The 20500-nt window shown below is 36.2% G+C and overlaps 2 protein-coding genes across 2 annotated transcripts in view; both read right to left on the bottom strand.

Annotated features, from left to right (window-relative positions):
• LOC118266764 (rotatin) overlaps positions 1 to 20500 on the bottom strand; it is a 44641-nt gene that overhangs the window by 15609 nt on the left and 8532 nt on the right. Inside the window, exons 16-23 of the mRNA XM_050703105.1 lie at positions 20106 to 20318; positions 18321 to 18567; positions 17862 to 18034; positions 16941 to 17210; positions 14963 to 15183; positions 13185 to 13329; positions 11178 to 11308; positions 17 to 125 (exon numbers count right to left, since the gene is read on the bottom strand). Of these exons, the coding sequence (XP_050559062.1) occupies positions 17 to 125; positions 11178 to 11308; positions 13185 to 13329; positions 14963 to 15183; positions 16941 to 17210; positions 17862 to 18034; positions 18321 to 18567; positions 20106 to 20318 (1509 nt within the window). The remainder of the gene's footprint in view (positions 1 to 16; positions 126 to 11177; positions 11309 to 13184; positions 13330 to 14962; positions 15184 to 16940; positions 17211 to 17861; positions 18035 to 18320; positions 18568 to 20105; positions 20319 to 20500) is intronic.
• Positions 1769 to 7016, bottom strand: LOC118266763 (cytochrome P450 6a2). Its single transcript, XM_035580299.2, has 2 exons — positions 5410 to 7016; positions 1769 to 4769 (listed from the first exon to the last, which is right to left on the bottom strand). The coding sequence occupies exons 1-2, from the start codon at positions 6716 to 6718 to the stop codon at positions 4591 to 4593; spliced, it is 1488 nt and encodes a 495-aa protein (XP_035436192.2). The 5' UTR covers positions 6719 to 7016; the 3' UTR covers positions 1769 to 4590.

Here is a 20500-nt window from a genome sequence, read left to right as displayed (position 1 = left end):
GGAGATAGTAACTCACCGAACGACTGTTTGTAATCTTTGGCGTTGCAGAAATCAACAAGAATTTCTAAACTATTCTCTATGAAGTTGTTTTCTTCCAGTTGTTCTAACACATCGCACTCCAAAACCTGGAAAATTTATAAATTGTATGAAAATGTTAATTCAACAGGAATAAACGGATTATCAAGTCATTACTAAATCTTAATGAGTACAAAATAAAACATCATTATCTTTATACCTAATTATAATCTTGATTAAAACCATATATTTAAGAATATGAGAACATTTTCGATCATTTTTTTACTATTTGAAATGCTTGTTTTAATTCGTAATTATTCATACTATCTTAGTTAGTCATACTAAGAATGAGACAAGAACAATTTCAATGTTAATTTAATTGTATACAAATTAAAACGCTGTCCTTATTTTGAAGAAGCATCAAGTATTTCAGTGTAATAAATTAACTCAAAACTGAACCGAAGTCAAGACGTGGAGTCCATTGTTTGTATTACAAATTAAATTGACGAGTATTTAATTCGTTAAAAAAAGGAAACATCAATAAATAAACGTCGGAAACCTTAAAGGTATGGAACATATAAAAATTTATTGCTTATACAGATAATTACTGCAACAGTTTGTACTACGTTTTTTATTCAAGAGTTGGCTACGGCCATCAGAAATGGCTCGCCTCTGCGGTTTCGACATCATTTATGCATACAATGGGAATGACTGGAATAGCGTGCATTGTCCAAGCAAAAATAGCACGTAAATACTGATATAATTTAACCACACATTGGCACATTGGCAGTAACAAATAAATGACTATTTTACGTTGGATATGCAAATGCATCGTATTGTTATGTTGGTCATTCCTTAGCTAACTAACTAATAGCGTCTGCAGCTGATAAACTATGCAAATACTGTACATATTTGCATTTGTCTTCCTATTAATTATCACTAGTTCGAATAAAACAACTTGAATCTAGTATATCCATCTTACTAATATTATAAATGCTTATGTTTTTCTGCGTGTGTGTGTATGTTTGTTACTCAATCACGTCAAAATGGCTGAAGGAATCGGGATGAAATTTGGAATAGGGGTAAATTATATTTTAGCATAACACATAGAATACTTTTTATACCACGGAATCGCGGGCGAAGCCGTTGGCAGGAGCTAGTTACTTTATCAGTCCTATCTCGAAAGATTCACATTACTTTATCAGCTAAGAAATTGCTGTCAATATAAAAGTGATACGCGTATGAAAATAAAACCCATATAAATATACGCATTAAGTTTTTGGTTTTCTTTAAGTGATGCGTAATACAGTAGTTGATAGTAAAGTATCAAGTTGTACGTATATTACTTGTTTGTCTTAATAATACATACAGCAATAGCCTGTAAGTGGCCACTGCCAAAGGGCAGGCGGGAAAGGCCTCAGCATTAATCACCACATTTGCTCAATGCGGGTTGGCAATTTCAAACTCATAGTTAGAAATTAGAAGCCCAGATTTTCTCACAATGTTTTCCGTCAACGTTTGTCAGTGATGTCTAAGTAATTTTAGCAGGTACATATAACATGGAAAATGTCATTCATGAAAAGCGGGCATTTTAAACCTCTGGACGACGAGTCTTAATAAATAATATTATCAATGAAAAATGCGAGTTTAAAAACAGCAGCTGACAGCACCAGCAATGGAAAAGGAAAGGGTAAATAGGAACACAGAAGGTATTACTGGCTGGCTTAAAAAGTATGTAATAAAATAAACAAAATAGTTTTGTCTCATATATTTTAAAGTACATCATAATACTGCAGACACAGTTTAGCTAGTTATTGTATAACTGTCAATTCGAACTTTTGAAGTGAGCTCGAACGCATTCTCGCCTCTCTTCTTCCCACAATCAATGACATCGCGGACCGCGATTGTGATTCACTTCTATCTTTCGAAATGAAAGTTACAGAATAGCCTAGCAGGACACAGGTACAAAACTTTATTAACCAGCAATTTTTTAACATAAAAATTGCAAATTAATTATAAGGCACAAAGGTTTTAGGCTAGTAAGAAATACACAATTACAAAAATATCATCATTGTAATATCCAACTTTCTTATTTAATTCTCTTTTAACTAAATTTCAGTTTTAAAACTCACATATATCGTTCCCAAGATAAGTAATGAATGTTTACTATCACATGTTAGTTACTATGTCAATTTAAAAACTTATAATGTATGTTTCTTTTTAATTCTTTTATAATGCAAACTGTCGCCATTGGGACAATAAACAGTAGTTTTGTTTATTCAATAAAGGCATGCTCAGGGTACGACCTGTGTCGCATCCTTCTTAACATATTTGTATATCTACCTACTGTAGCACATCTTTGGGAATCTTTCATTTCAACCGTCTCTTTGATTCTTTGTTGTCCATCAAAAAATATCATACCCTTGTTGACAACAAAGTAACGTATGTGAAATTAATTCTGTCACCTAAATACATTATGTATTATATGTTTAAACGCCTTTATTTACAGCCGCGGTAAACATTCAACATACATATAAAACTTTGTTTACTTAGGTACAATTTCATACTCACTTGTGAAAAAAAATATGACAAAGGCATTACGATTTCAAAGTCAAAAAAGGTTAGTACTCGCTCGTGTCTTCACTCAGCTAAGTACATAGTCATTAGTTCTTAAAAAAAATATTGACAAATGCAGTACCAATCTATATCAACTAAATATTATTCCTGTATGGCGTGAAAACTATTAACATTTTAAAAGACATACTCGTAAACCGTATACAAAGATTATTTTGCTGAATATTAACAGTTTAATTATAAAATATTGGCTGATATAAAACGCTATGTATTAATTTAAGCACAATAAACCAGTTTCGTATATCTGATATTGAAGAGATGGGTTCAAAGATATCTGGCACACATTATAGTAAACAGTAAAGGCAAAAAGTGGAATAACTTAAAAATAGATGTTGTTTCGTAGTTACCTGGTATTCGAGTCTGTGCAAGAACGAAGACTAATAACAAGTAATACAGCATAAAAATATGTTTATGTTAATACAATGAGCCCTATTCTACCAATCAAGCCCTTTCGTTAGTTATACATAACGGAGGTATGTATTGTGAAAAAAAAATATTACATTGTATGTCATCAATATTAAGAGTGTGTACCAAATATCAGATCGATCTGACATTAGGAAGGAAGGAAAATTCCAATTATAATTTTTTTACTTTTGTTTTACCCATACAAGCAAACGGAGCCAGCGATATAAAAAAGTCCCATAATATGTTCTCAGGCAATATTAACTGCCATACAGATACATTTAATGGTTACTAAACCCAATCCTTAGCAATTACAAAATCGTTACTAACGAATAGTTTAAGTAGTCATTAAATATCTATGAGTGCGGCAGTAAGTGCAATTACATGATCAATTAACTTCAGTGTTCACGTTTAGCGGTTCTTTAGTGAAGCAGCTGATTGATATCATCGGCTGTTCGGTTCGGTTCGCACCATAATTAAATGGTGCATCGAATCAATTGATAATGTCGATCATGATAATCGTTATGGCTGATTGGCAAAGATGTTCGCAACTATAAATTGAAATGTATTTTACAATCTGTAACTGCGATCTTTCACTGACGCTAGTGTTAATGGGTTGTGAATTTTGTAAACAATTTTTTGCGCAAAGCCCTTTAGAAATAAAGTACAATATCCTCATTTCGCAAAAATAAATAATCAATAACAATTAATACATAAATCACAAAATTTTCACAATTGAAATAAAAACAATGTGAGGATAACTTTCTAATATCAACATGTTTGCCATTACATTTCAGAGGTGACTTGGTACAAGTATGTATTACATCAATACATAAGGAATGTTTGTAACCTAAAAACAATAGAAATATAACAACGGTTCACGATAACTACATCCGCATGAATCACGCAGCCAAAGAGAAAGACAATGATAATAATTATTAATTGTGTATTCAATATATCAATGTAAACTACGTGATTTCTCATTAAAGAAGAACATTATTACTCATACATGACAGAGACAGAGCATCTACCAGTCTAAAACTAAAACTAAATAGTCTAAATACAAATTAGAATAAATAAGAGAATTCTTTCTACAATTGAAAATATGCCTACATACAATAAAGGAGTTCTAATTAAAAACTTATACGGTAATTAAGTCTTATAATGCCGTATTTAGAAATAAAAAACTGACAGGTGGGAGCCACGGTAGCGTGGTTAGTGTTCCGTGTTGTAACTTTCAGCCCTCTTTTGTATAAAATAGATATAAAATATATCCATTGTACTAAAGGTGAAAACTCAAATATTTTCCCATCCATTTAGTTTTTAATACCAATACTCGCCTACATAAGTATCTAACAATTCGATTTTCCTCAACAATTTGTGAATAATAGTCAGCTTCATAGGTATAGAAGCCCTTTTCCCTATGTCACATTGTTCACGCTTTGGAAATGTGATTAAATGACTGACTAAAGACAAACACCGAAGCTATGTGTCGGTTAGCACTTCTCGGTACATAACATCAATTAGGAAGGGTCTAATCTATTTATCTATGTTAGTGATAGGCACGAACTTCAACCATATTCCTCCTTTGTTCTTCAGCATCACACTTCTTGGGTCGTACTGGATAGTTGGAGTGGTTTTCTCGCAGGGTTCCACCGAGAAAGTGGATAGGATCACTGATAGTCCGGCCGCTACAGTCAGCTGGGCGAATCTCGCACCTACACAACAAATTATGGTCAATTCTCTTATAAGTTTAAGCAAGTAGAGAAAAATTGAAGATATATGAATATAAATTACATAATATTTTCTTTGTTTTTATTGATATTTCTTGATTTTCGTTACAAATACAAAACAATATCAAGTTGTTTGGACATAATAGTGGAATGTACCAAAACAAGTTATCATCCGATTTAATTATCTGCTTATGCAAATAACTGATACGGATAATACATTTCTAAATTTCATTATTTAATCTTTTTGTATTCCGTATCTTTTAATTTTGTTATCTTTAGTTACTATGTATAATGTAAGGATCCGAGGTACAGGTAATGTAAATTGACATAACTCTTTATGACTTGTTTAAATGTGTAATAACAGAGAATTTTGTCTGTATGTAGTGTTTGCGTAGACGCAAGCTCAAGTTTTGTAAACACAGAGATACTAACGAAACAATGAAATGATTTTTAAATATTAGTCCTCGTAACACAATGGGAACAAAAGAATGTTTAGACAAAATGTAATATTCCCGCGACTTAGCTATAATATCAAACGTCATTCTATTGTAATATTATTAAATAATAATCTCCTGCATTTATTACTGCTATAACAACAAACTATTAAAAAGCACAATGCACTTACCGGGGCAACTCCTCGGTCCTTCACCATAAGCCATAAAGCCCGGTGGATTTAAATCATCATTAAATCGGCTCGGGTCGAACTTGTCTGGATTAGGAAAATACAATGGGTCTCGTTGAATGCAATGGATGGGTATTAGAACAGGATCTCTGACTTTTAAGGAAAGCTCTCCGTCGAGTTTGTAGGGAGAAGTGCAGAGCCTCGTCGTCATAGGTGTGGGCGGGTGCAGCCGCAACGTCTCCGCCACTACCTGGTACACCAAACGCATTGCAACCACAGCATCATAGTTAAGGCCCCCGTGTGTTTCTTGACACTCTATAATCTCTCTTCTTACACTATCTTGAATATCTTTGTCCTTTGCTAATTCGTACAAAGAGAATGACAAAGTAGTTGCCGATGTCTCCAGTCCCGCTAACATAAATATGAATGAATTCGAGGTGATTAAAGCGTCTGTCATTAAGAAGCCGGAGTCAGTTTTCTGCTCGTTCAACATAAGTTGGAGGAAATCATGTCTTTGAACACCGGACCTTCTCTCTGCCAAAACTTGGTTGATTATAGAAGTAAAAAATGCCTCCACATCAGAAGAATAAGATCTTAAATTCAATAATTTGAACAGCCTGGGAAAGAATGTCCGACAATACCGTTTTAATAATGTAGAGCGATCAATCTTAAACATTTTTTGTGACATCTGCAGAAATGGTGATTCGGAATCTTTTAGCGCTCCTGGGTCCACTCCAAATGCACAGCTTCCTATAACATCTGTGGTAAACCTGGTCATCATACTAGGCACATTTATATCGTCCACGCATTCTTTCAGCAGAATAACTTTTAGTGTTTGTGCACATTCGGCTACCAAGGGAAACATAGCTTTCATCTTAGCTGATGAGAAGGTGGGAGTAACTATGTGGCGCATGGCCTTCCACTCTGCGCCTCCCATATTCGCCAAGTTACGCAGGAGCGGCTCACGCTGCGTATCAGTAGACACGGACACGCGGTCACTGAAGCACTGGAACTCTTTCGAGAATATAGTTTTCGCAATATCCAGGTCAATCACCATTAGGGTTGGTCTCCGAGCTTGAAAAAGTCCAACATATTTCTGGTCTCTGTAGTTATCATAGAAGAACTGTAACATTTTTGTGTAACTTTTTCTCATTGTAAATGTAGCTCCAAAGTTTCCGAATAAGGGGCAGGGCTCCCTGTAGGCAACATTTTTGAAATACCAATATTTTCTGCCTTTGGAAGTGTAATGAAAAACAGTCAATAATAAGACGAGGAACAACAAAATCACCAATAACCAACCGAATAACCACATTTTTAATCACGTTCACTTTACCGCTTAGATTTGAATAAGAAGTGTTTGTTCACGTTGTTATTTAAATAGCCGGCATTTCGCTCGTATGTAAACAATACAGTCCGCGCTATGTGCGACGATGCCGGCAGCGCCTGCGGTGGCGGCGGCGGTCAGTGATCAAGTGAGGCATATCGGCAAGGCGCGCTAAGATAAGCCCTACGCGAGTGTACCGAGCAGCTCGCGCGACGCCATGCACTCCAAGGCCGTGTGTGTTGATGTACTGCGCCCGTGACTCGAATGTAACCGTATATCGATTGCTTACGATAACCATTGTATTCTAAAATGTGAATTACAACTACAAACCCCTTTTATGCGTTCGCGAATCGTCTTAATGGACGGACACGCGTTTAATCGCAACGAATAAACGAATGTTTGTTTACATTTCCGGCGTTTGTACAGCGCAGTAAACAACTTAACCTCTATGTTTAACTCCGCGCCGGCCGGTCGTCATAAATAGAATCAGTTCATACTAAAATTATACGCACTGAGAAAGCACCACATATTGTTTACTATTGATTTTTATTAAGAAGCAGAAACAAACGGGCTAAAATAAATAATATTAACGGTATGTATAAATATTCATAGTTTCATTTATATTTATAAGTTTAAAGGGTCAGGGAAAGTTGTTAAAGAGTTGAATATATCCAAGTTAACATTTTAATTAAAGTAAACATGGTAACTTTGTTCGGAAACATAAGCAAATAAGAAATATAATGAGCCATATATTATATCATTGGCTTTAATATAATGAACTATATTGTATTATATTTTATTACTCAAAGTACTTTCGATGTTCTATTTTCGTGTCAGTCGCCCTTGTTACCCGAGTAGAACAACTACATTAGGAGTTATTTGATGGGGGGAAGTCATTGAACGAGTTTACAAATTAACGACAGACCATAACTCTTTCATTTTATTTTTTTGTTGTCTATGAACGTTACTCTAACAAACAAGACTATATATTAGCTTGGCTGATGTTAAAACAACAACATCAACATTCTAGCGATTTTTTACATCTCACAATTTATTTTTTGAAAGTGATTTGTAATTTTTATAACTTGAAATCTATATACGTTACAAAGTTACTTCATTAATTTATTCTGTGAAAGTAACTCGATCCTCACGTGTGACTAAGCTACATATAGCCTGTAGAATACTGAAATGAGTTGCTATTTATAGTCTATTGATCACATTTGATCATCAACATCAACAGCTGCCTGTAACTGTCCCACTACTGGGCAACAGTCTCTTCTCACATGGAGAAGATACCCTTACTCAAGACGAATTGGCAATTTCGAACTTAAAATTTGAACCTGTAAGTCTATTTTCCTTAACAACAAAATTTCTGTAGTATATAACGAATGTATCATCAACGTTTGAATTTTATTACATACGTGTTATTACAGCCATTAAAATTAGCTACAAAAAGACTTGATTAAAATATTATAGCTGCGTGTGAATCATTCGTACGAATTTCTTAATTATTGAGGAAAACGGACGGATTTCCCAAGGAGCAGTTGTTAGCTTGTCCTACAAAACTATCCTAGTAACTAGAATAGATAATAATTACAAACATAAGGTACCGATGGGTTAAATCAAACGTTTTATTTACTTTTTTGGCCGGGACTAGTTCAGCATGCTGGAGATATTAACTTAACTAGACAATAAATGAAATGATAAATTAAACATCCACTTATCGCCAGTTATAAGTTTCAGATAATAGGGGTGAACCTATTACCACCCACAGGGCTAATCACTAAGGAATGGGATTCCTTGCCGGAGTTTATGTTTCCTATAAAATACAACTACTACGTCTTCAAGTCCCAAGTGAACAGGTTGCTCATAGGTAGGCGTGCTCCATTCTCGGCTACATCATCGCTTACCACCAGACGAGATGTTAGCTAAATGTCATCCTATTAAGAATAAAAAGGGCACAGTTCCATACCTAGTGTCTACTATGACTGAAAGTTTTATAATACTTTGTACGATCTATGAAATTGACCAAAGAACCCTTGCATGCGTATTTGCTGGAACAACTTAAGAGGTACGAGGCAGCTTATAACTAAGTAGGAGTTATTTCCACAATAATACCCGCGGGTGGTCCCATTCGTATTCGCGACTGTTATACGCAATTTATAGATCGCTGTAGCACGTGCCCAACGACTATGAGCTTGTTTAGCGCACCTTGTACGGTGCTAATAAATTACTTTATTTAAACTTGGTATTCAAAGTTATATTACAATACGTCTGATAAAATCTACTGGATAAATATTGTCTATATGTTTAATATTTTGATGGCTATTATTATATCTCTATATAGAAGTGTGACATAAGAACGTTTTTATGTCAAAGCACCTATTAAAAACCGCAATACCACATCAATAGTAATAAAGTATAGATATAATAGAAGATAATTAATTTGCACTTCAACATGAGGAGAGTATTGCTAATAAATTAAAATAATATAGCTGCAATAAATCTAAAACTGCACTTTGGAGCCATAAAAGCAAAACCACAAGCAGGCAAAAACAAACGAAAAAAGTTACAATATGACGGGGCGTATAAAGTTTCATATTCAACATGTGTGGTCGTTTTATCGCACATGACACTATTTCGCTAATATAAATACTCACTGATAATATTAATCAATGTTTTATAAATAACTTTCTTTGTTAAGAATTTTTAAAGTATCATCAGGTCATGTTTTTTTAATCCTCAAAGGGGTTGCACATATCACATATACAATTTAATATCCACTTTTTCAGCAGTCATGTTAATGAGTCCCATATTATAAGAGAAGGAGAAGCTACTCTGGTACACCGCACATAATTACAGACCGCATCATCATCAGCCGAAAGACGTCCACTGTTGAACAAAGGCCTCCCTCCCCATTAGTCCTCCACGTAGAACGACAAGCCACCACCTGCGGCGTTCTATTACTATGTATTTTCTAAAAACCAATTAATACTTAGCCCGATTAGAACCTTGAACCCGACATCCGATTTATCTGGCAGTGGGCTTGCCAGTCGTGCTAGCGACACTAGATCCCAGCCAACGAGACAGGATATGTTATTATAATAAGTATATAAGGTAGTTAAAGAACAATAGTAATAATTCTATGAATAAATTATTTCTAATCTCATCCTCAAGCTTCGGTAGAAAAAATGCGGATGTCCTAATCATCATTTAAAAAAAATACGGATGTCCGTCCGGTGTCATTTGATTCTACATATCATATCTACATTTTTTCTTGATAGGATAAAGATACTTCTTTTAATGGAAATCGATGACTAATTCTTTGTATGCGCCTACGTAACTTTCTTTACTTAGGAAATGAAATATCAATTGTATTTATCAAGTATCAAAGTAACTAGAATATGAAAAGATAAGGCGTTGTTATCGTCCATAAAGTGGCTTTTATGGTGTCCACCATACATGAGAAAATACGGTATCTAGTACAATTTAATAGTTTTATTGAAATGTCAAAAACTATAAAGTGTATACAAAAAACTAACTTAAACACATTATCTTAAAAAAAATGCTAGAAAAACATGAAGGTGAAGTATATCCTACAAACAATTAATGAAAAAGTATTTTAATTTATTTTTAGTAACGTAATTTATTTTTGTTGAAGTAAAATACCCAATTGAGTAGGTCATGTAATGTTACGTAATATCGAACTAAACTGGTCGGTATGATTGTAAACACGATTATAGGCACGCAAGCTACCGATACACAGCGGGATTTCCCATGTGAAATAACTTGCGGTTACAATCACACCATTCATGAGGATAGACTAAAGTAAGTAGAAAGATTTAATATGTTTTGCATTTTCTTTTTTTTTAAACGTTGCCCCACTCTAGTATTTTCTCTTATATCGTGGGTGCGATTACAAACATAGAAGTTCACATGTACATGACAACCAGATCCGTAACAACAATTTGTGGATCACACAAAAAGTTGCTCCGTGCGCGTATCGCACCGGCTACACGTTGCATGGTAGTCAGTTGGCCAGCCACCCCGCCAACCGTGAATATGTAAACGTTAAACAAAACAAGCCAAACATTCTAGTCTAGGGTTACTATTTTTAAAAAGTGTTAAGACCTTAAATTACTTACTATTGTCAGTAACAATAACAAATCAATAACCCTAAAATGTTAAAATAGGTATCTTATTATTAAGTACTTGACTAAAGTCATCCCTGTACCAAAAATAACAAAATGCAGAACAGTATTAGAGATAATTTCCTCCAGTCGACATAAACATACAATGGACGTAATAATTATATTCACATTGGTCAACAATAAGGCACCATACCATCAATAAAAGTTTAGGTGACAAGAAGAAAACAATTCAAGCCATATAAGAAACGCTGAATCATTTTGGTTTTTACTTTGTGCAAAATAAAAGACACACTTACATCTGATCGTGGAGAAGCTCTCGCGGCAATCGAAGCGAGAAGGGCAGCTGCCGCGGCTCGCACAGAATTCGCTTCACGACGCTGCGCAAATATGTTCGCAGCAAACTGAGATAGTGAGGGCTCTTGTATTGCTGTATATGAAAAGAACAAGGTATTAAATGTCCAGTTTGTCTCTATTTGGAAGAACGTAAGGTTCTTTTTTGTTTAACTGCCAACCAAGAACAAAATAAACTAATAAAGCCTCCAACTAAGGAGCTTACTAACTAGCAAACTAGGATTTGTAGAGTATCAGGTTAATATTTATTGGGAACAAAACTACAAATAATTTTCAGTGTGTTTAAGGAACTTCTTTATTTATTTAAAGCTCAGCTAATTACGTCATGACTGACAGAAAATTGAGGTTAGGCCACACACACATATTACCCAAATAAACTATCATCATTTTTTTTTTTTTTTTTTTTTTTTATGGAATAGGAGGCAAACGAGCAAACGAGTCACCTGATGGTAAGCGATCAGCGCCGCCCATGGACACCCGCAACACCAGAGGAGTCACAGGTGCGTTGCCGGCCTTTGTTTTTTAAAAAGGAGTATGCTCTTTTCTTGAAGGTTTGAAGGTCGTATCGGTTCGGAAATACCGCCGACGACAGCTCATTCCACAGTTTTGCTGTGCGAGGCAGAAAGTTGCGCGAGAAGCGCACAGTTGTGGCCTGCCAACCATCTATATGGTGGGGATGGAAATGCTGTCGTGTGGGTCGATGGCGAAAAGAAGCGGCAGGAATAAGACCAAACAATTCCTCAGAGCACTCCCCGTGGTATAAGCGATAGAAAATGCACAATGAAGCTACATCTCTACGCATTGCCAAAGTGTCAAGTCGGTTTGAAACTTCCTGACACTCAACAATCCGAACCGCACGCCGCTGAACGCGGTCCAGAGGATGAAGCTGGTACTGGGGTGCCCCCGCCCAAAGATGAGAGCAGTATTCCATATGGGGCCGAACTTGCGCCTTATATAGAAGCAGGCGATGGGCTGGAGTGAAATACTGCCTCGATCTGTTGAGCACACCAAGCTTTTTCGAGGCTAATTTAGACTTATCCTCCAGATGACCACGGAACTGGACGTCGCTCGAAATGTTGATGCCAAGTATTCCAATACCGGCTGAGGCAGTCAGAGGGGTACTTTGAAACTGAGGTGAGACGACCAACGGTAGTTTCTTAGCGGTAAACACGCAGACCTGTGTCTTAGTAGGGTTAAACTGGACCAGATTAAGTTCACCCCAATCTGAGATTCTCTGCAAAGAAGTCTCGATTTCTGACACAAGTCTGTTTCGGCTTTCGATGACGTTTTCCCGAGAAATGTTAGCGCGGCCGGTATAATAGGCATCACCTGTACTGTCATCCGCATAACAATGAATGCCGCTGATTTGCAACATATCATTGATATGGATGAGGAACAGGGTAGGTGATAGCACGCAGCCTTGAGGGACACCTGCGTTCACAGACAGAGAGTCGGAGCATTCCCCGTCGACAACGACCTTAATGCTTCTGTCTGTAAGGAAGCAGGAGACCCATTCGCACAATTTCTCGGGAAGCCCATAGGAAGGAAGCTTCGAAAGAAGCGCTTTATGCCAGACCCGGTCGAAGGCTTTCGCCACGTCCAAGCTCACTGCCAACGCTTCCCCCTTAGACTCGATCGCCTGTGCCCAACGGTGTGTCAGGTAAACCAGAAGATCCCCAGCCGACCGACCTTTACGAAAACCGTATTGTCGGTCATTGAGTAGTTGGTGATCTTCTAGGTACCGCAAGAGCTGGCAGTTAATAATGGACTCCATTATTTTCGAGAAGAGGGAAGTTATGGCTCATTAAATTATCGTTATATCATTAAATCAACCACAAGGTGTCCAATGCTGAACATAGGCCTCCAATGACTTCTAGAAAGGGCTGTTTCAAACAACCTACAATCAACTACACCCTACAACCTGTATCAGGTCATGTGAAATAATATCTCACCTTGCATTAAATGGGGCATAAGTTGTGCATAATGCGCAAGCGCAGCGACCACGTGTAGAGCGGCCGCTCGAAGTTGTGGGCGTGCCCCCCTCACGCCCTTCACCACAGCGCGTACCACATCACTGTTGAAGACTTCACTCCATCTCTGTGTATTACAAATATTATAGTACGCATCTATGGGTGAAAATATTGAAAAAACAAAAGTTATGAGAGGTCGATTAAGCCATTGAAAGAAATTAATTGTTGTGCTATGGCGCGAGGTCGTTAAAATACTATTTATATAAAAACCTATTTTATCTTTTCTTTTTTAATCGCCTTTAATCCCCGAAGGGGTAGGCAGAGGTGCACATTATGGCACGTAGTGAGAGACACCCACTTTTCACAATTTATTTTGGTCATAACCATTTTTTTTAAATATAAGGCGTCCCTATTCCCAATAACTATAACTACATCTATTATTAGAAACAAACACTGATAATTATCAAATACCTTGATGTAGGCCAAAATAGCCCTCACACCTCTTACTTAATGCACCTGCTGCCAATTCATTACTTGGCACGACTCCACAACAGCTTAATGATCAAGGACATTTGCTACTACTATCAATATTAATGCACCGATAAATTGATACAATATGTACAACTTTTTTATAGTTAACATGCATTTATTTATCTGGCACACATAAATTGTAATACATATCACTAGTTTATTGTAAAAAGATAAAAAGTCTTGTTTCCCTGTCAATGAATGTAGATTAGTGTGCAATTTAAAGCGCAGACTGTAAAGCATCCATTAGGGGAATGAGATATATCAGAAATGTTCAAAATTATCGAAAAAGTAAAATACTACATTTAATAACGTAAAAAATGTTATGTGAATACTACATGGTCGCAAACTAGTATCCTAATAGTAAATAGTAAGAGCGATGCCCTATTTTTCTGTTGCACTGCGTTGCGTCGCGTCGTAGCAACGTTACAACGCATGTGCGCCCCACCAGGATTGCAAAGACGAACGACGGCTCAGCTGCGCCTCAAATACAAACGTGATCAACGCAGCACTCCTCCTGCTTCATCTCTGGTCTATCGATCCTTTGAACCGTCTCACACGACGACGGAAAGGTGTAAAGAGTCATAAAAATATGGACAACGACGCTGCGACGACGCAACTCAGCGCAACAGACAAATGGAACCTCGCTTCAAGTATTACAAATTTAATTTACTAAAGTATTGATTACGTTATTAAAAAGTTATGTTGCCTAATCTGATCCACATTATCAGACTATTTATTTTTACAATAATGGCATAACATACACATGGTGTAGTTAAGATAACTACTGAAAGAAAAAGGTAACGAGCGGTCGTCATAATGAAAATATGTGTTAACATTTTATCACCTGACTAAATATAATTCGATTAAGTATTTTTATCAATTGAATAGCACTGAATAAGTTTTTATCGATACTTCGATACTATGCGGAAATTGTAAATATACTTACGAGTATGTATTGAAAATACGCGAAAGTTTACTACTGAATCAGAATATAACACTAAATGTCACCGATTCTGCCCAGGTTCCCACTGTCAGCCCATTGCTGGGTATGGTATACCCAGCTATGGATGATGGATACATTATAGATAGATACAATATAGGAAGACCTATAGGTTGTCCTCTTAATCTCCCATACATTCCAATGTAGAGACGACGCTCTAGCCATTTTTAAAGAATGTATCTATGTATGTATTAAACTATAATTTTAAATAGGTAGTTTTAATGCTTACCTGCACAGGTATAGCTTCATCATGTATCTGCCTCAACAGTGCCAGCAAAGACAACGTGGCATCCAGTCTGCAAGCCTGTCCCTTACATCCACCGCCCGAAGCACACCCACTCAATGTCCTCGCCACTACTTTCAAGCACTGGATCAGAGTATCTTCTGACAGCTTACAGTACCGAGAATTGACGGCGTATCGTATGCAACGCATTAATTCATTCAGGTAGCCTTAAAACAAAAGAATATTTTAATGTTACTGAAATTTATTTTGCCTCAACGTTCTGTTCAATTTCTTCTTGTGTCAATGAATTTAAATAACATAAGGGCGTTTTTCCATTAGAGATGCTTTGCTACGTTGCTATGGATGAGTTTGGCTTCCACCAATCATATCATTGATACACATAGCATAGCAATGGTAGAAACGCACTCAGCTAAGCTATGTTATTTTATGGAAAAATGCGTGGCTTCACATAGTTTCGAAGCTTAGCGATTACATCTTCGTAGCATAGTTACATAGCACATCTCTAGTGGTAAAGCATCATAAGGCCTGTGTCAACTCTTCAGAATATCAACTAGACCGCTCTATAATTAGCCGCTATTAATTTTAACCGCAAAACATGGAGTCCCAAAGAAATCAATGCAGAATACAGGCGTATGCACACGTACTAACAATTGGCTTCAAAACCGCAATTAAATACAAAGAAACATTATTATTCGTAATGCGTTCATGCTGCAGTTTTGCGGTTAAGGTTTTCAAATGGCTCACGGTGTAAATAAGTAGTGCGGCCTAATCTGCTGTGTTTACATACGAGGCTTTACACAAAGAAGATAAAAATGGGAAGTGTGAAATAATTAAGTGTGTTAATCTGGTTGTTTTGTAAATCTACTATAATGCCGCCACTGGATTGCATCCGAATAAAGACATGACGTAAGAACTTAGTCATCAATGATAGTATCATTGCACAGTCACGAAATACTAAATCTATCGACGAATCTAATCTTAATATACAAAGACACATAAACATTAAACTTCCCAAAACTATTAACTTTGTTCGATTTCAAATTTTTTACCGACTTCACAAAAAGGAGGAGGTACTATGTTCGGCTGTTTGTATGTTTTTTTTTTGTATGTTTGTTCATCGAATACTTCGTCAATTGTGGACGGATTTTCAAAATTCTTTTTTTGTTCGAAAGTAGATAGTTCTGAGGTGGTCCCATTGTCACCAAGTTAGGATCTGATGATGGGATCTTAGAGAAATCGAGGGAACTCCTCAAATATTATAGGGAACTATATAAGGATTTTGGTATATTCATCTAGAATTGAAGCATTTACAGTAAAAAAGTAACCTTTGAAGAGGTGGAACTGATGAAGAAGACCAGAAATGGCCTATGGAACTTCATACTCACATAGAAATCACAATAAAGTTAATTAAGTGACTACAAATAAATAAAGTACTAATACAAATAAATAAAGTACTAATACAAATAAATAAAGTAGTTATTGAGTTAGAGAATTTTAACCGACTTTTTTAGTTGCGATACTCAGTATCGCAACTAAAAAGTGTGAAATAAAATACTTTTTACAAAAAAATAAACCGACTTCACTAAAAAAGTTAGAAATAACTTTAATTTCGGAAGTCGGTGTAACAAACAAATAATACCGAGAAACACCGACTTCCGAAATTAAAGTTATTTCTAACTTTTTTAGTGAAGTCGTTTTATTTTTTTGTAAAAAGTATTTTATAATATATAACAATAAAGTTAAAAATCAGTTTAGCTCACTAAATAAATAAATTAGAACTATGACGCTTCTTCTTTTTAAAAGTTGTTTATGCAGTACAGTGTCCTTATTACGAGTTTGCTTTACGTTTAAAGTAATCGAAACAAAAGCGCGTTCGGCGCTTTGATTCGCCAGCTCGAATAAACTAACCAATCAGAACACCGAACGCTCTGTCGTTTCGGTACTATTATGTGTTTCAACTTACCAAGCATATGGAAATTCTTTAAATCCACTTTGTCCAAGCAGACTAGTAGAATTTTCAACAAGCTCTCCAACTTGTAGCTGTCATAATCATCCCAGATTTCGAGCATCATCACACATCGTAGTAGCACCTTCACAATGTGTATGTGTAGTTGTGTCACTTCTATGCACTCCTGCGCAGTTTGCTGGGGGTACAACTGATCTCTACTTAAAAGAGAGATTATGTGCGCTTCATTGCCAATAAATGACGATTTTATCCAGGACATTGTGCCATCTAGAAAAACAAATCTGGTTAGAAATAAACACAACACGAAGTCTCTTTTACCCTAAATGTAAGACAAACTTTTCTACCAGTATTTCAGTTACAGGAGTAATTAACTTTTTTGTATATTCTACTTAAATTCGAATAATACATTGCTCAAGCCCATAATTCTAATATTTACTGCAGCCAAATATATGATCGCTAAACTATATGTAGCAACAATTAAATAAATATTTCTCAGTGCTAGTGCCCTCACTGGATTTCATAATAAAAAAACCGTAAAAGGATAAATTCTTATCACACGTATTTCATATCTACGCATCACGTAATGTGGTACTCATCAGGTATTAGACGATTTAAGATTAGCGCTAGTGTCAACCCACAAACACAAGCCAGACGGCTTGCCTGGTAAGGTGCTTCTAGTCGAATCAAATAAATAAGATTTATCGGTTTTAAAAAAAATCACAGTATACTAGCAGAATTTGAGTTTCAATAACCACTGAAAACCTGGTGACTATTGGGTGTTAGATACAATAGGTGTGCCTACTCCTTCAGAGCCCAAAAGTCGAACTATTTATATATTTTATTTTATTTTACACTTTATGTACAATCATACAGAGGTGGACTTAATGCCAATTTGGCTATTATGTTACACGAACTTACCAGACTTCGGCACATTATCCATGTATGCTATAACGAAGTGCAATAGAGAACAAAGCAGTGAGGTGTCGCGTGATGAAGCGGGAGGGGCGTCTAGGAACCGCCTCATGTGTTGCCATGGCAACGAGCTATACTCCTTCTTATTGACGCCCGATGGTGCAACTAAATAAACGTAGCTAGAAAAAACAATACTGGGTGAAAAATCTGGTACTTAAGCAAATCGCAAACAAAATTTTTAAATGAAAATTAATTAATTAAGTCTACATGGCCTTTTCTTACCTACTACAAAATAACTTTATCTTCAGCTTTTTAGTATCGCATTCTTCCCTACGATATTAAAATCTCTTCTTTTCATTTTCCTTTCATAGTTTAAGCTACTCTGATGAATAAAGTGTCACTAAACACAGGGGATTTCAATTTAATAGTTTTACGAAGCTATATTTACAAAAGAAAATAACATACCTTTCCAATAAATGCAAAGCTTCTGTAACCTGTCTGTGTGTAGTAGCGTTTTGTAGATCTAGCAATGCTCTAGTACTGCTGAAGATAGGGCAGGATGCTCTCAAGGTGGCTAGGTCACGGGGAGTAGGGCGTAAGGCTAGAGGGGCTGTAGGGGGTGGCTCTGTCAGAAGACGGGAACGACCAGAGTTGGTGCACCACCAACGAACACGTACTGCTGTCCGCCACTCTTCATCGGCTAGCAGCCATTCTGTATTGGTAATAAGAATATATATTTAACGCCCCTTTCATATAAGTACTCGATAGATGTATGTGAGTGATAGTACATACAAATTACGAGTACGCTCTTAATTTAAATCACATAGTAGTTATTTAGACATCGTGAACAGGTCCTTAAAACGGTTTAATTAAAAAAAAAAACACAAGATTATTGTCATTATTAGGGTACGGATGTGTAAACAGAGAAAGCTAATCCGGATTTTATTTAATCTTTTAGCTACATTTACTTATGACTTATGACAGTCACTTACTCATAATTTTGCTCACCTCAAACGAATAGATAATTGGATTCTACATAATCATAGTCTGTGCTTTATCGTTACATGAAATATTTTAAGCAGTCAATGATAGCATTAACCAAATCGATCCTAAAATAAGATATCATAATGCAGACCCCACGTGTATGTCAGCCTTTAAACTCCACATTGGCGTCATTGCAATGATAAAAAACGATTACGATGACATGTCAAATTAGTTATAATGTAATATTATGACTGGTGTAGCCTAGCTATAATACGTAAAGATAATTTTTATGCACAATCATAATGATTGCACGCCGATCTGCCCACATTTTCCTTCTTACTTACAAATACAAAATAACCCTTAACCTGGTCTAAAAGGGATGATGACGGTGTATGAAAATTAAAAATCTATTTAGTGTAAATATAAAAAATGTGCCTATAAGTGGCGACATTTCAAATCAATATATCTTCGAAAGTATTTGTGCAAGAAAATAAAAAATACTTGCGTCTAGTAGTTTAAAATAATCTACAAGACGGACATTAATATGAAAATTAATCATCTACCTTATTATAATCATAATGAAATAACTTTGTTAACCAACACAAGATTTGGTACTTAACAATCGACTTGAAACAAACAAATTATCATGTAATTTAAATTCAACACAATAATTTGTCTAAGGAAGAAACTTATCATGACGTCAGTTTGTACATACGTCACAATATCCTAATTAGAAATCCAACAAGAACTTATGTAGTAACACGAACAAACTATGTATGGAAAATGGAATCCTATCAGTCCTTGAGATTCTTTGAACGGGCTTCGAACTTGAGACGCGTGAAACGCATAATGATTTCTGAACAATGTTCTCGAATCATATTAAATTATTCTACAAAAGTTTCAAGTGTCGAAGTGATCGCATATTGATATCAATCAAGTTGTCAAAATAAAATTTCATGAGAGAAAGTGTGCATCAATTACAATATTTGTTACTGTTGTGTACTGTTTCCACCCACCGATTTGCAACAACAGATTGAAAAAAACAGGAACTTTGTCGATAAACATACTGTCGCTATGCCCGTGAATTTCGAACCAAGTTCGGATAGCCTTTATCAAATTATAGATGCAATGTCGAATGAATACCCATTTCTTTTTATCTAGCAGCCAAGCAGTGAAAGACACGAAAACGGAACACGCCTACTGCATTCAAAAATAGACTTTACCCCTCTATCAAAAATTTACACCAACGATCATATATGTACTTACCAACACTAGAATGTTCTGCATTAGGGCTGGTATTCCAGTAGCTGTTAGCTTCGAACGGCAGCAAGGTTCTCTGAGTAACATTGAGAGGTAATGCTGGTATGCGGCGTCTTGATGCATCCAACTCCTGCAGAGTGAAACCTGCCCATGCTATAATCGCCAGGACTTGTGCAGCCATGAGTACAGATGAATCATTTGCAGGGAATACAAGGATTACTGAAATAGAAGATTAGCTTTAAATTCTGGCGCACAATTCATAACCGCACCCCTTAAGTACATCCGGAGCTGCGGACTACCTAGCGGGTTTACCGGTGCTCCGGCTCGAATAGCAGGAGTAGGAATGGGGTGGTTTTTAGTCAGTAAAAGTCACTCCCTCTCGCCTCGCCCAAGGCGGGAGA

The sequence above is a fragment of the Spodoptera frugiperda genome, chromosome 23, assembly GCF_023101765.2.
Source record: "Spodoptera frugiperda isolate SF20-4 chromosome 23, AGI-APGP_CSIRO_Sfru_2.0, whole genome shotgun sequence".
In the NCBI taxonomy this organism is placed as follows: Eukaryota; Metazoa; Arthropoda; class Insecta; order Lepidoptera; family Noctuidae; genus Spodoptera; species Spodoptera frugiperda.
The sequence above is the reverse complement of the archived record's forward strand: the minus strand, read 5'-3'. Positions and strand labels throughout refer to the sequence as shown.

Coding starts and splice junctions, on each gene's coding strand:
- LOC118266763 (XM_035580299.2), bottom strand. CDS start 6,718: ATGTGGTTATTCGGTTGGTTATTGGTGATTTTGTTGTTCCTCGTCTTA. Junction 4,770..5,409: donor AGGACCGAGGAGTTGCCCCG/GTAAGTGCATTG, acceptor TTTGTTGTGTAG/GTGCGAGATTCGCCCAGCTG.